The sequence below is a fragment of the Stegastes partitus genome, unplaced genomic scaffold, assembly GCF_000690725.1.
Source record: "Stegastes partitus isolate 25-593 unplaced genomic scaffold, Stegastes_partitus-1.0.2 Scaffold36, whole genome shotgun sequence".
Classification (NCBI taxonomy): domain Eukaryota; kingdom Metazoa; phylum Chordata; class Actinopteri; family Pomacentridae; genus Stegastes; species Stegastes partitus.
The window spans coordinates 376,865-392,536 of NW_007577767.1; the positions used below are offsets into that span (position 1 = coordinate 376,865).

The following is a 15,672-nucleotide window of genomic DNA, read 5'->3' on the forward strand; positions in this document are numbered from 1 at the left end:
TTGTTCCAAACATTTGATGATTTGAGATAAAATGACCCAAGAACATTTACTCATGGTGCCTGAATTTTGTGTTTTCTTTTACATAGACATTCTCAGCATAAACAGATGCATAAATATTCACCAGAATGTAGGAATTAAATGTTTTTGATGCTTAAAACTCCCTCGTGGAGAACACCCAGGCACCTGCTTCATGTTTTCTCATCCAAGTACAGAGGAAACCAAGAGGGTGTTTTTTCAATGTTCAATATATCAAATAAAACAAATAAGCAAGAGGTCAAACTTCTTTTTTTTTTTTAGCCACTTTTATTATCTTGTCATTATTATCATTCTAATTTCAGTCATTCATTTACAGCACAAAGGACTCACTGACTGACAACAAACTGAATCAGTTCATCCTTTCATTCCCTCCGACAGCATCTCAGTAACATCACTCTCCAGAAAATAGAATTATAATTTACTCTCTAAAATAATAACAATAATAATACACTTGGAACAATCAAATATACAACAATAATTCTTTGTATTTATAATCAAAAATCAATTGGAAAAAACAAAAGAAAGAAACTATATTCATCTGGTGTTGACAGGACGCAATCACAATCACTGTGGATGCATTTACACACAACAGAAAATCAGACTTTTGAGAAATTGTGTATAACAGATTCCTCACATTCATGAGAAAAACAGAAAGAGTGTACAGGAGCTGCTGTTTGAGTTTTGGGAGATGAGCAGCTGCTGTAACCTGTTTGCGCTAAATAATAATAATAATAATAAAAAGCTTTTCCAATCTTTCATTTCAATGACTGTCATGGGTCAAAATCAGTCAAGTCTGCACCCATTAGGAGAACCTATAAAATCTGACAACATGACATTAAACAAAACAAGGGCTGTGCAAAGGATGCACACACAACATTAAGAGCGCTTCAGTTTAAAACTCCATAAAAAGACAGTCAGCCCTTCAACTAGAGCTACTGCAAATATGATTTTCTGTGTGTGTGTGAATGCACCCTGTGTTTTGGCATATCGACTTTACTGACTGATTGATTTTTCAGTGATCTGTTAATCTTGTCTGTCGATGCTCCAGTGGGATCTCTAAGACGTGGCTGTCCTGAGGCAGCCGCACAGTAACAATGATCCTCTCCACATGAACAGCAACAAGTGAATGTGTGTGTGTGTATGTGTGTGTGTGTGTGTGTGTGTTGCATTTGAGTAAATTCGATTTTTTGGCTTATAATGGAAACATCAATAATCCATTCTTGTCAAATTTTCTAGATGTGTGAATTTTTGGACTAAATAACGTGTAAACAAAATCTTAGGCTTCTGAATGCAACGCCAGAGTAGTGACTCAAACTGAATCTTATTTACATCTCTGAACAGGACGAGACAACAAGCGCCGCACACAGCATACTAGAAACCACACACAACCAGACACAAGTGTGCGCACACAGGGAACATGTTGGCACACATACACGGATGTGGGTGCACAGACACAAAGAGGCACACAAACAGCGCAGACTGACACACACGACAAATATATCGGCACACTGGCTCATGCCCTCACACCCTCGCTCGCTCGCACATACACACACACACAGACACACACACATAGTCAGGGGGTCACAGCCACAGCAAGGCATTGTGGGTGGAAAGAAGGAAGCGTTTGTGTATGCTTTTATTTGTATTATTTGCATTTATATACAGTGTGTGTGTGTGTGTGTGTGTGTGTGTGTGTGTGTGTGTGTGTGTGTCTGAAGGTATGGCAGTACAACTTTGTGCAGGTGGGTGTTAGTGGCATGCAGGCATGCTTTGTGTGTACGGGGAGTGTGCAGCTTGCAGGTCCATCGTTTGTGCCACTGTGCTACAGTACTGAGGCTCTAACTGTGAAGGCGTGTGTGTGTATGTGTGTGTCTGTGTGTCTGTGTGTGTCTCATAGTGCTCTGGGTATGATGGTGAAGGGCAGGATGGGGCTGCTGGCCTCCAGCTCCAAGGCGGTGAGGAAACACTCGGTGGCAGCGGCAGCGTTTCCCTGAGCCTGCAACACCTCACCAAGACTGTTCCACACATCATGAGCCGTGCTGAGGAGAGGAGAAAACAAGAGAAAATGGGCGGCGTGACGATAAGATTAAATGGGACAGAAGGAAACGAAAAGAGAGAAGATAAGGAAATGGTAGAGAAGAGAAGAGGAGGAGCAGCAAAGGAGATAAGGAAGCAGGAGGGAAAGGAAGGAGACAAAATATGAGGAAGAAGAGGAATATAAAGAACAGGAGAGGTAGATGAAGAAGAGGAAATGGAAAGTTCAGAGAATGGAGGAAGCAGGAGAAAAAGGGAGGAAATAGAAGAGAAGGAGAATAAAGAGGAGGAGGAAGCAAGAGAGACAGGAAGGAGAAGAGGAAGATATAGAGGGAGAGGAGGAGGAGAAATGGAAGGAGGAGAGGAGGAAAGAGAAGACAAGGAGGAAGGAAGGGGAGAAAAGGGGAGAGGAGAAAAAAAAACAGGAAAGAAAGAAGTGAAGTGAGGAGAAGAGAGGAGAACAGAGAATTATTGTTGTAAGTGGCACAAAAAAAACAACAAATCATACAGCAGGCACACACAAACACACTCCTACCTGTTGACCTGCACAGCATCCCTCAGGACTTTTTCGGACAGACTGTAGCGCTGCAGCTGGTGCAGAATCAGACCCTGTGGAGAGGAAAACAGTCAACTAATGAAGACGGAAAGATCCCAGTTTTATAACATGATGTGTGAACCATTAAATGAATCTGTGAAATCACAAAGTGACTCTAAAGATGCATTTAATATGTCAAGTTACAACAGCTAACATCACTACAGTTTTATTTTTTTACTGCATTTCTACACTGCAGAATTGAAATCAGAGACACTTTCAGATATCAGTCACTGGTTGCATTACTATTATTATTGCACCATTTCCTATGATGAGGTCACTCTATCTAATGCAGGTGTTGTAGCTACCCTTCAACACTGCATTCATCAGGAACTATATTTGTTCCCTGGTATGTACTATTGTGATTTACGGATGTATTCGTTTTAGTGAAGTGTTTTTTAAAACTACAATTACCAAAGAAACTGAAAGGTGTAAGGGGCATTTAGTGAAGCTTTATGTGCATGAATATTTGACAAGGTTACCAGTTGTGACTTAAATACATGAGAAACCGTGTTTATAGGTTTCTTGCTGAAACTAAAATGAAGGCATCTATGTTTTTCAATGGCTCAGTGGTCAATAGTATTTTTTCATGGAGTGGCTCAAATATTCTGAGCCATTTTCATGTGTTTAAAGATCTCCTCTGGTTTTACGTTGTCAACATGTCCATATGGTGTTTTCCATATGCTTGAAGACACATCATGAGCAAAATAAGCAGTCAACGCCGTGACTCAGCATTTTTTACCTTGCCGCTGCAGTGTACTGATGACAGTCTCACAAACACAGATTCAGACTTCCAGGTTTTCATATGTAACAAAGCTCAGGAGCCAATCCTGTCAGCCTGTAGGGTGGGACTTCCTGTATCACTGTTCTTCTTCAGAATCAGTTTCTATGTATAGTTGAATTACTCCAATATTACAACTTGCCATTGTGTAACTCAGAGTAGTGTATACTGAGCAGAGCAGAGTGAGCAGAGTCATAGGTGAGCTGGTGTGCTCGAGCTGTTGTGAATGTGGAGGGGTGAGTGAAAGGAGAGACAGAGACGTCATTGTATAGAAGGTAACTGTGTAGTTGCATTTAAGTTATTTTCCAGCAGAAAGGGACTTTAACTCCAATTTATATTAGACTGCAGTTTTTAGTCTGCTACATCAAACACATCAACTCTGTAAATCACACATCCTTTGTTCCTCTTCAATGAAATAAATCAGAAACCCAAAGACAAAAATGTATTCTGATGTCTTCTTAAATATAAATATTCATAAATATTCTGTTAGTGATTTTTTTTGGCTTTTTAAAGTAGTGTTTAAAAATGCATGACAGCATTCTGGGTCTGGCTAAGATGAATATGCGGGGTGTTGTACGCACCATTCAGGCTGGGCGTCTTTGCATGCATGACAAAGTAATCATTTATTCACCCGGTTTAGGGATAGTGGAGCACTGCAATTCAGCATTGATGCAGACAGACTCTTTTAAGGGTCATACTTCACTTCTACGTGCTAACTGGTTTGGGAGGGTCCATGATGTGTGGTGCAGCCTCCAATGGAAAACGCAAACAAGGGCAAAGAGTACAGTGCTCGGAATGAGATTAAGAAAGAAAGAGGGCAACACTGTTTCCTCTATTCAGTGAAGGTCTGACCGGACTGTCCCACAGGAGTAATTACATCAAACACATAAACCCTCAGGCTGTGCAGACACTGCAGACGGATAGGACAAGATTTGTTGTGTTCTCAAGAGACCAAACAGAAGGACAGAGCAGTCAATGTGTTCATGTGTATTACCAGTCTCTGCATGGTCTTGACGTGGGTCGGGTTGATGGACAGGGCCTCTTCGTACCAGCGTTTGGCTTCATCTATGTTGCCCCTCAGCTCGGCTATCTGCCCCCTCATGTACAGCACGTTATGGGATGTGGGGAAGAGGTTGGCGGCTTCCTGTGTGCACGCAGTGGCCTCAGCTGGCTTTGACATGCCGATGTACACCTCAGCTGTCCAAGAACAAGCACAGAGACAGGCAAACTATCAGGCAGGATAAATAAACTAAAATTGTGCAGCAAATGTACATTTGTTGTAGTAAAATGTGCAGTGAGAGAAGTATCTTCCATGAATCATCCGATACTTTGATGTAATTACTGTGAAAGCAATACGATAATGGTCAGTATAACTGGCTGCCTCATAACATTAAGAAGGCATTTGCCATTCAGCTGTTGCTGTGTTGTACAAAGAGGATGCGGCTTTAATACAAATAACACTGATAAACTTCTCAAACTGAAATATTAAAGTCATTAAAGGAAAGTATAATTATTTAAGAGCCCCACACAGCAAGCAGAAATGATTAACAGAGCGCACATTTAAATCTGCAAGAGAAAGAAGCAGAAAAAGCAGCTAGAGAGCAGATCTACATTTTTCACCCATAAATGGCATCAATAAGAAGAACATTTTCTGCATCAAGGTCATCTAATACTTTCATTGTGCTACTGTGATGAAGACAGAGCGACACAAGCGGAGCATGAGACAGACAGAGGAAATGAGTCTGAACTGTCCGTCTGTCTGTCCTCTGATTGGCTGATTACATTAGCTGTGTCGCCAAGCTGGAAATGACCACCTCTGACAGGAAGCAGCTGCAGAGATAAACAGGAGCACAAACTACCTCTGTCTCTGTGTGTGTGTGTGTGTGTGTGTGTGTGTGTGCTGCCTGCATCTGTTTATGCACATCCTTCAGTCTGTTTAGGTCTGTGAGTCTTTGCTGCTGGATGCCAAAATGAGGATCTGGGCTCCAGTGTACTGTGAAGGAAATCTAATATCTAATACATATCTGATCAAAGTGGTCTTAAATGCCAGCACGCTTACTATGAAATCTGTGCTGGGATGATGATCACATATGTCAGACAGAAGCACCGTCAACGACAAGTCACAGCTGAGCAGCGGAAGAAGACGGTAGATTGCTTTATTTGATGGTGGTTAAAAACTGATAATTCAGTGAAATGAGTACTTACATTTACAGCATTTTGGCTGTAAACTTTCCATTGTTCCTTCACCATATCTTATTTAGTTTAGAGTGCTACTGCTCAAATGCTTCATATTTAAAGCGCAAAACAGCATCTAATGCTGATTACTTTTACTGGAAATATAAATAACTTCACCTCTTTGGGTAGAACTAGGTCTCAAAATTCACCTTGACTTAATCCAGACTGCAGGTATTTATTCTCCTCATACATCATCTGCTCTAGAAACAATGTCTGTTGGGACCATTACAGCCAAAGTTATGGCCTTTTAGTGTCAACATCTCTTGTCAGCAGTGATTTTTCCTTCTTCAGTTTGTCTTATTTAAGGGAATTTTCATGTCTGAATAGGTGTGAGCATACAGTGTTTCAAGCATTTGAAGGACTTTAAAGGTCTGCAGAGACAATGGTATCTGGCATTTCACTTATTTCAAGAATTTTGAAGGTCAGGAGAAATGGAAGCGTTTGGCATTTTTATCTAATTGGAAGATTTTAAAGGTTGGGAGAAAGAAAAATGTTTGGTAGGTCACACACAAAAATGCAAGAATTTAAATAACCCAAGAAAGTAATTTTTCTGCAGCAGATTTGTTTTGTCACTTTAGTTATTTAGTAAGCCCTCAGATTTACCCCCAGGTACTTCCTACTAATGGACAGAGTCAACAAGGCCAGAACAGCACCTGTGCTTCAACATCTCACCAGAGGAGCATTTTTAAATTCAGATGGGTCAAGGGCAACACAAGGCTGCTTCTAGCTTTTCGGAGGCCTTATGCAAAATAAAAGCACTCGTTAATCTCCAGATCTTCATCATATTGAATATATGTCTAAATATGACTACATGTTATGTCTCACACATTTTAATGTTTTGGAATTTAGAGCATTGTTAACATCAAAATCAAAACAAAGATGCAAATGATAAAACATGAACCTGTACAATACCATATCTGGTGCACAATTATAAATGGCACAATGAAACAATGAAAATGAGTCCTGTCTGAATATCAACCCCCGAACACAACAACATGACTGATGCTGTGAAACGGAGGACGAGTGAGGCAGGAATAGAGGGCAAAAAAGCACTCTGATTGATGTTGAGGAGACATTGCATGGCACTCTAACCAGCTGAGCCAAATGGCCATTGCTGTGAATCTGCACTCAGAACAGGCTTATGTTTGGAGGGCAAAAGGACGATTGTAACACACTGTGACAGTCCTGAAGCCTGTAATTACCAAGAATGTCAATTTATATTCGAGAGGGGGAAAAAATGCGTCGGCACACAGGGCTTCTTGGCGGTCATGTGGCCCTATGCACATGTCTCGCCTGCGTATAGCAAGACACGTCTCTGATGTTATGCAAGCCTATGGGATGCAATAGGTTTTTTGTATGTGTTGAACAAGGAGATGTTAACAATGAGATGCCATAACTGAAAGTCACAGAAGTTCTTTAAGGGGATGTTAACCAGCCACCTGCTAAATATCAAAATAGCATCATGAAACTGCTGTCAGACAGGAAGTCCTTTTTATCTCATCTGCTCTTTCTATCTCTGTTAAACATGTTTCATGACATGCTGAAGTAAAATAACCCTTGTGTACAGTATGAACAGTGTGAACTCACCTGCATGCAGCCAGATCTGAGCCAGCGTCATCCAAGGGTGCAGGGGTCCATGTTTAGGGGCGCTGCTCTGCAGGGAGGAGGCCACCTCAGACAGAGCCTGCTCTACACGACTGGCTGCTATGGACGTAGCATGAACTGAGCCTGGAGGGACAGAATCAAACTGTCACACACACACACTGTCGCCAGATTTGCTGACTTAGCACTACAGCAGTGTTAGGCAGCCATGTGCCACAATGCAGGCTTTAAATTCAACCAAAAACAACAGCAGAGCTCACTGATTCCAAAAATTTCAGACAGAAAGGAGGACGTTATCAGTGAAACCTGTGCTGTTTGGTTGCGGTAAAAAGCTCGACGCTCTGAGCCCACATTGGTGCACAGTTTCCTGTTCCAGCATTGAAGCCTTTAATGAGTCCACACCATTCCACACTCTGCATCACACAGTGTTATGGCCCTGGATTGACCAGTCCAAAATGAATCCATTTCTGCACCACCATGCAAAAACTGCATCATTCTGCTCATTAGTAACAAAAAGAAGCGCCACTGTGATATTTTGGATATTTTGCCTCCTCATTTAAATCACATCAGATTATTGCAAGGATGCAAAATGGCCACCACATGGGACAATGCAGACACACTGCAGATCTGTGAAAGCAAAACATAATATGATAATAGGATGGTAGACTCCACATATATTGTGTTGTGAGTGTTTTTGATTTACCACTTATCATACACTGATATATGTATTGTTTTGGTTACTTTTTGAGTGTTTGTTATAAGTGATTGCAGTGAAGACACAAGAAGTGACTCCCCTTTTAGAACCTTAAAGATGTCTACAGAGCTAATTACTTCTTTATCATTTAACAACATGCTCAGTCTGGTCATCTGCCAAAATGAAGGCAGCACTGTGATACAGAAAATATTTAGCCATATCTAACATACTGTGGTTGTAGATTTGCAGGGTTACTTTTAAAAGGAGAATGTTTTTCTGCATGAATATTGAGATGCTCATTATACAGCTTTGGAAATAATTATTAGATCACCTACTGTTTATTTGACAAAGTCACAGCAGGCCTTCAGCATTGTTAGAATTTTATCATAGTAGTTAAATTATTACAGCATCTTCTTAAAGACATGAAAAAAAGTATTATAATAATTCAATACATGTGATAAATTATGTTTAACAATATGGTGTAATGAAACAAAATTCACATTAGATGGCCAAAATACTTTTTGAGTCACAACTGTTTTGTGCATAAGCTGTATATGTAAAGTCAGCAGATATTCCAAACTATGTTATCACTCAACTATGACATCTTAGTTCTTAATGAAGCAGGAAACAACTGTGAGAGTCATTGCTAACTAATTTGAAATCAGCAACTATCTGTTAGAAGAAAAAAAAAAAAAGTATGGTTCCACTGAGAACTACAAAAGAAGAACCACAGAGTAACATTGGTCTAATGCTTATTTCCAAAGCTGTATGAACTGACTCATATACAGAACAATCAAAGTCTAGAACTGGTTCTTAAGGTTCAGCAGATAAAAACACACTCCACAATTATCTATTCTGTGTGTGTAACAGATCAGTCAGTTAAACATTATAAGACACATGTTCTATTGCTCAACTGCTCTTCTTGTTTCCATTCTACCATTCTGCAGACACTGGTCATGCCATTATGTCCCTTTAAAAACTAAATAACTGTATTAAAAGCAGCTAGACTTACCCATCACAACTTTTCATCTTTGGGCTTGTTTAGTTTTTTTGAAACATTCATGTCATTTACAGCATAAAGGATTAAATTACATAAAAAAATAAACCTTTTACAGCCTGAAACTAATTTAAAATGACTGGTGATCTCAGCTAGCTGGAATAAAAGCTTTAATCTGATAAAAGAAAGATTTCCTGTCCCCTTCTCTTATTATTCTGGTCTCCCCTGGTGTGTCCCATTTCTCCCTCCACTACACTGACATGAACTGTGTGTTTTTGCGTTAAGGGAGAGAAACCACCCATGTGTAAAAGACGACTGAGATAAGGATAAAAGGAGGAGATTTGAATATTAAAGCTCAGTGTGTGAGAGAGCAAGAGAGGAGGAGTGTGTTACTGATAAGTGGATTTGGGGAAATGACAAAAGGATGTCTCTTTCTCTCGTACAACACAAATGCATTTGAAGTTGAGAATCCGGTTTTGAGGGGCTGTTTTGTGGGGAGTAAGTTATTAGATGCTAGCATGCAGCCGCCCAGCCTAGCACAGCACAGTGAAAGACATCGTGTCAAAACAGGACAATGTGTACTGTTCCCTAAATTAACCTCATATTGATGAAACTTTAAATACCTTTCTTCTGCAGAGTGAAACTGTCTCAGCTTACTCAACAGCTTATGGAAATTCACTGGTAATTTGAGGCTTCCCATCAGTCTCTTCATTTATTTCCATCTTACTTGTTTTTCCTCCCCTACATCTGACCTTTCCGCTTTCCTGAATAGAATTTTTTATCATGCGCTGTCATGCCTAAATCTTATCTAGGCGGTAAGTCACATGGCCTTGACAGTGAAAGAAAACAGTTCTATTCAGTCAGTGATTTTTACAAACAGTTGGAGGAAGAGGAACAGAGTTGGTACATTGTGTTTTCATATGAATTGCTTTCACTTGTGCCATTTTGTGCCTGTAATGCAAATTTCCAACCATCAACTGTGTAGTTGTAGAATGACAAATTCCCCGAGGGAGAACATTTTGCTTTAAATAAATTAAAACTTTTTTCTTACTAAATGACATTTACACAATTTCTAAAAGATCACTAAGGAAGCTCCTGCAGTGACTTGTGCCTAAAATTCACACAGTAACATGCACTGAAGCTGCTCAGTGAATTAAAGGAATACATTGACTTGCAGGGAAAAATGCAACTAATCACCATAGTACAAGTTATTTATATTAAAGTCTTCTTCCCCTCTGTGTATCGTGTATCAAGCATTCTTCTGGATGCTGTGAACAGTTTATTTTAAATACATAATTTCACGAAGTGTCAGTATAAATGGCGGCAACCAACTACATCTTGATAACAGACGCACAGAACTGATAATGTTTCTCTCAAATAAGATTATCAATCTCATCAGAAGTTTGTCCTCTGCGCTATTTAGTCCTTTTCTTTTCATTTCTTTTCACAGTAGTCTGGTAGAGATCAAGCTATTATGGCAAATTAATTATGAATCTTTAGCAGAATTACAGCAATTGCTTTATTGCTAGTGTCTTCCTCACGCCTGCAGTGCAGTTCTATTTGTCATAATTACAGCCAAATGTCACACATAATTAAGTTTGTAAGCAAGAAGCTGCTTCTTGTTACTTCATCCTCATGTCACTCTGAGTATTTGCTCTTTTTTGCTATATTTAAAAAACATGTCAGAAATATTATCTCAGTGTGATTTTACCCCACAGTGTGCTAGAAAAAACACTGCACCCTTTAATGAGAAGAGTAGAGAGTTTGATTAACTGCTGTTTAATTTACTGAAGCGTAAAGGACAATTTTGTTTATCCAGTGGTCTGAAATAAACAGAAAATGCACAGAATTCTGTCATATAAGGTAAAACAGATTTAAAGCTTTTACTATATTTGAACTGATCGTGCTTGTGTTCTTGTGTGGCTACCCCAAAGGCCCACTTTGAACTACAAAAAACCCTGCAACATGCAAAGACTGTGTAGGCACAACACAGATCTCCCTCTAAGTCACTGTATTCCTTTAAATCATGCACCACCGACATGATAAAAATACTCTCCTGAAAACTGGTTGCGGACGTTATGTTAAAGCAGGAGAGATGTACGTGTTTTCTCCGTACACATATCGCACATGTATGTGAACCGCATCGGGAAAAGGAAGGTCAAAAGGGAACAAAGAGCTGAATGAAGAATGGATGGAAAAAGGAACGTCAGATGGAGGTTAGATGGCTACTTACAAACAGAAAACATGGAGGAAAAACCAAGAGTGTTAGCGTCCTGAAGGCCGCCTTGAAAAAAACGGAGGGATGGGAAAAAACAGAAAGACGATTGTTAATGATTGGAAGAGAGGAAAAGAATATCCAGATCATTATCATAGAAAAAGAGTGGTGATTCCAGAAGGTAGACTTCAGAGCACGACGAGGTTCCCTTCATTCTTCACAGCGTCCTTTGACAACGGACAAGCTGCTTCCATTGGTGCCTGTTAACATTCTAATGTGTTCGAAGAAATGCTTATCGAGAAGCATATTTACTCAGAGTAACAGCCATTAAACTAAATGAACTGTAAGGATAAAAGAGGCTACTTTTCCTCTGCTTTATAACTCATGACAGCTTTTTGTCTCTTCAGTTCAAAATTACTCTCAAAATGAGGCACAGCGAAGAGAAACATTCCTAGTATTTTGCATTTCAGCACAGTGAGAGTGAAATTAGAGACACATATCTCACAGAGCTTTTTAAGTGACTCACCATAAACAATAAAGTTCTCATTCGCCAAAGTAGTATTCAAACACGGTGACAAACAATGCAGTCAGATTTTTAGCAGTTGTAATCATGATGACAGACTTACTGTTACAGTTTTAAATGTCACTGTTCGCTGGCAGGCTGAGAAAAACATCATGTTCTGGAGAAATGATTTAACTAAATTACAACCATTATTTCCCCAGTACAAACATCATTAGCAGAAGAGATGGCAACAAGGAAAGACAGGATGAGGTTGAAATTGGGAAGCAAGACAAATTGATGTTGGCTGAGATGAAAATTCCTCACAGAAACGGACAAAGTAATAACAAAAAACAACCAGGGAAAAGCACACAGATGTGAAGAGACAGTAAAGCTGTAATTTTCTGTAATATCAGAAAAGAACCCAGCTGATCTCTAAATCTTCGCTGCATCAACTTCAAGTGTGTGTAAATCACAAAAATGCAAAGCAGCTGCAGCAGGTTCATCAAGGCCCAACTGCACTCAAATCCACACCCAAAGTATCTGCAAACATGCTGCAATCTACAGCCGGTCTGGGAAAGTCTGTGTGATTATGAGGCACATCCAATACTCCAACAAGGTTAGTGATTTTAGCTTAAAACTCCTTGTTCATGCTTGTGAGGTTTGAATGAGTCACTCAAAGTCAAAATTCCCTGCGATCTCAGTTAGGTTACAACAAGGCTGTGACGGCTCAGGAAAAGAGCAATCTGAATTTTTTGGCCATCAGCTTTGTAGTCACTCTATTAGTTTAGTGATGAGAAGACAAACCCTGGCAGACTGTTTACTCTGGGGCTTTATGCTAACACTGCAGTGCCTGATATTTAGAGATAGAAAGTGTCTAGTGTTGTTTTGAAGTAAGGAAATAGGAATTCAGAAATTAAACAGGCAACTTTAATACTCCCCCAAAAAAGGACACAGGCACTGTTTCACTTTCAGGCCAATCTGTGGTCATTAATTAAACTGCAAAAAGTTTATCTCTGTGTATCAAAAGAAGTTTCTTCCATTAAATATTATTATCCTACCTTAAAACAGTGTAGATGCAACTCTACATAGTTGTACCCTTTAGAATGTACATATCTATGGAGTCCCTGCCTCTACCTTCATGTCCCCCAAGCCTGCAGTTTAACACAACAGCTCACCTATGACTTGGTGAGTGGCTGTAAAACTATTCTACAATATATAATAGCAAACTGCAATACAGGAGAAATTCAGCCATTCAAGTTTGAACTGTAAACAGATTCTAAAGAAGACTTGTGATACAGAAAACCCGACTCTGCAAGTTGAAGGGACAGGTTCTGTAGGTTTATACATATGAAATCCTACAAGTCTGAATCTGTGTTTTCGGGACGCTGCAGCTTCACACAGAAATGCTCAGGCATGAGGCTGACTGCATATGTCGCTCATGATATATCTTCCAACATATATAAAAAAGAAAACACCACATGGACACGTTAGCTAGCAAGACAAAGAACATGATTTTTATGGCTTTACAGCTTTTGGTTAAACCAAAGGTGTCAACACATGCTTTTAAAGTAAAACTGAAAGTTTAAAAGTGTGACAATGCCTCTGTCCTTTTTTGAGTAACCTTACTCTTTTAAGTTTTAAACACCAGTGAATCTATTGCCCATACTGTGTTTGTATTATAATGTTACCATTGCTAGGTCTGACAGTTTTCTGCATTACAGGAAATGTGAAGAAAGCATGACAGTGAATTGAGTGGCCTCTCCTGTCAACAGATCTGAATTCAATAAAACACCTGCGCGATGTGGTAGTGTGCACGATTAGCAGCATGAAAGTGCAGCAGACAAATCCGCAGACATGATATGTTTAAACCTTGTCAACACAGAACAAAATTTGGAAGGAATGTTTCCAAACATCTTGTGGAAACCATGACATGAAGAATTGAGGCTGCCTGAGAGCACATGGAGGCTCTACCCATGATCAGTATGGTGCTCCTAATAAAGTGGACACTGAGGGTGAATTCTGACTTTGTATTTGGACTTCAGAATAGCAACTGCAAACAATTTGTGCAGGAAAAGAAGATGGCTGCTTAGTGGAGTCTGCCAAGTGTACCTCTAAAAACACGACTGCACAGCAAATACATTTCTGAGTGAGTGTTGTAACAGTAAACTGGGCAGCTAATCTTAGAATCGATAATTAAGAAAAGTGAGAAGGTTCTTAGCCCTAGTTTTGATATAGCTGAATGTGACTATGATATGAATTGATATGTAGTTCTGTTAAGCTAAAATCCCCAAGCATTACTAAGCATGCACATTAACAAATGAGCAAATATCCCAAAACTTGTTGAGAAACTTGTCAACACTTTTATGTCACTCTCCACACCATGCCACAGGCAGAGTGGATGTGGAGGAGGATTACAGTTGGAGGAGAACTGGCGGAGAGCGACGTGGTTGCAAAAGGAGTGAGTCCTGGTCTTGGTGGTAGGAGGAGGATGAGGAGGAGGAGGAGGAGGAAAAGAAGAGGGAGGGGAAGAAGGGTTTTTGGGTGGAGGAACAGGCTGGAGGATGAAGACAGGGGAGGAAGGGGAGGACAGCGGGGAGGAGAGGGTGGATATGGTGGATGGAGAGATGGGGGAGACTGGTTCAGAACCAGAGTGAGAGGAGGAAGAACCTGAGACTAAAACAAAGAAAATAAAATAGAAATGAGTGAAATTAATCAAGGAATAAAGAAAGGAAAGACACAAAGGCCACTGGTCTCTAATCAGCACGTACTTTTTATAAAACTACAACTACATTTCTAGAATTCTGTCATATTTTACATTTAATCATCATAATAACTGTAAAGCATCTTATCCAACAGGAAATACTGTTGCCAAAACAATATCTGACCAGAAATCAGTGAAAAGAGTTAGTTAGATTGGTTTACAGACATTTTCTTCCAATATCTGATAATGGCTCAATAAAAAGAGAAGAAGGAGGAAGCCATGTGGCCTTAATGATCTTAAAATCACTTCTTAGATGAGAAAGAAAAACACTGAGCTGAAACACATTGAGCACGGGGGCCCTGTGTGTATGTGCGTGTGTGTTTGTGTACATGTATTTACCAGTCTCAGGATCACTGAAGTCAGGCAGAGTCATGGCGTTGAGCTGTCGTCTGTCTGCTATGGCTCTATCCAACAGACTGCTGCCACGCCCCGAATCACTGCCACAAACACACAGGTATGTACACATGAGACACAGGTACACACACACACACAGGCAAAACAATGTTTTTGTATTGGCCTGGGTGGCTAATCAAACATAAAGCAGAGAGATAATACAACCATGTTGTTTGTTAGCTTCAAGTGAATGAGGTCAAGGGGAACTGGGTGCAGCAGTTCTGCATAAGCATAAAGTGAGCCTAAAGGAAGAGTTTTCTATGAGGGACTATTGATTAACAGCTTGGGCAATTATCAAATCTAATATTCTACATTTTTCTAAACAGGGGTATCATTATTTTTTTTTTAACTGACTCCTAATAAAACCAACTAAATTAAAAGTGTGCTACTTTGGCTCTGATGCCCCTCTAGACCTCCACAGTACTATCTGATTGGTGACACGCTACAAGTAATAGCCTATCAGCAATGATGGATGAAAGTTGAAAAGTTGTCTTTTAATTAGATTGATATAAAACATAAAGTCATTTCAACAAACTTCTATGCTGGAGTTTGCATTATTTAAAATATGCAGACACCAAGATTTTCATTTTTACTCCAACTGTATATCGGTTACAAACACTTGTTATCGCTCTCATTCTTCACTAATAATGAGCCTTAAAAAAAAAAAAAACTCACTAACTGATGTGTCTCCTGAGGAAAATGCACTTTAATAAAAATGCACAATGGAGCCTTTTCATTCAGAGCATAACATACATATTAAATTGTTAATGCTAACACTAGTTGACCAAATGACAGAAATGTTGGGAAATCATCTCTAATTTAAAATTCCA

General features: G+C 39.7%; 1 protein-coding gene across 2 annotated transcripts in view; it reads right to left on the reverse strand.

Moving 5' to 3' along the window:
- Nucleotides 1-283: 283 nt before the first annotated feature.
- The window catches only part of ttc7b (tetratricopeptide repeat domain 7B), a 40,585-nt gene continuing 25,196 nt past the window's right edge, over nucleotides 284-15,672 (reverse strand). For both annotated transcript variants that reach the window (XM_008301977.1, XM_008301971.1), the window contains 5 exons: nucleotides 14,789-14,886; nucleotides 7,266-7,406; nucleotides 4,438-4,640; nucleotides 2,606-2,679; nucleotides 284-2,075 (listed from right to left, as the gene is read on the reverse strand). In XM_008301977.1, coding sequence (XP_008300199.1) covers nucleotides 1,928-2,075; nucleotides 2,606-2,679; nucleotides 4,438-4,640; nucleotides 7,266-7,406; nucleotides 14,789-14,886 — 664 coding nt within the window. In that variant the 3' untranslated portion in view covers nucleotides 284-1,927. The remainder of the gene's footprint in view (nucleotides 2,076-2,605; nucleotides 2,680-4,437; nucleotides 4,641-7,265; nucleotides 7,407-14,788; nucleotides 14,887-15,672) is intronic.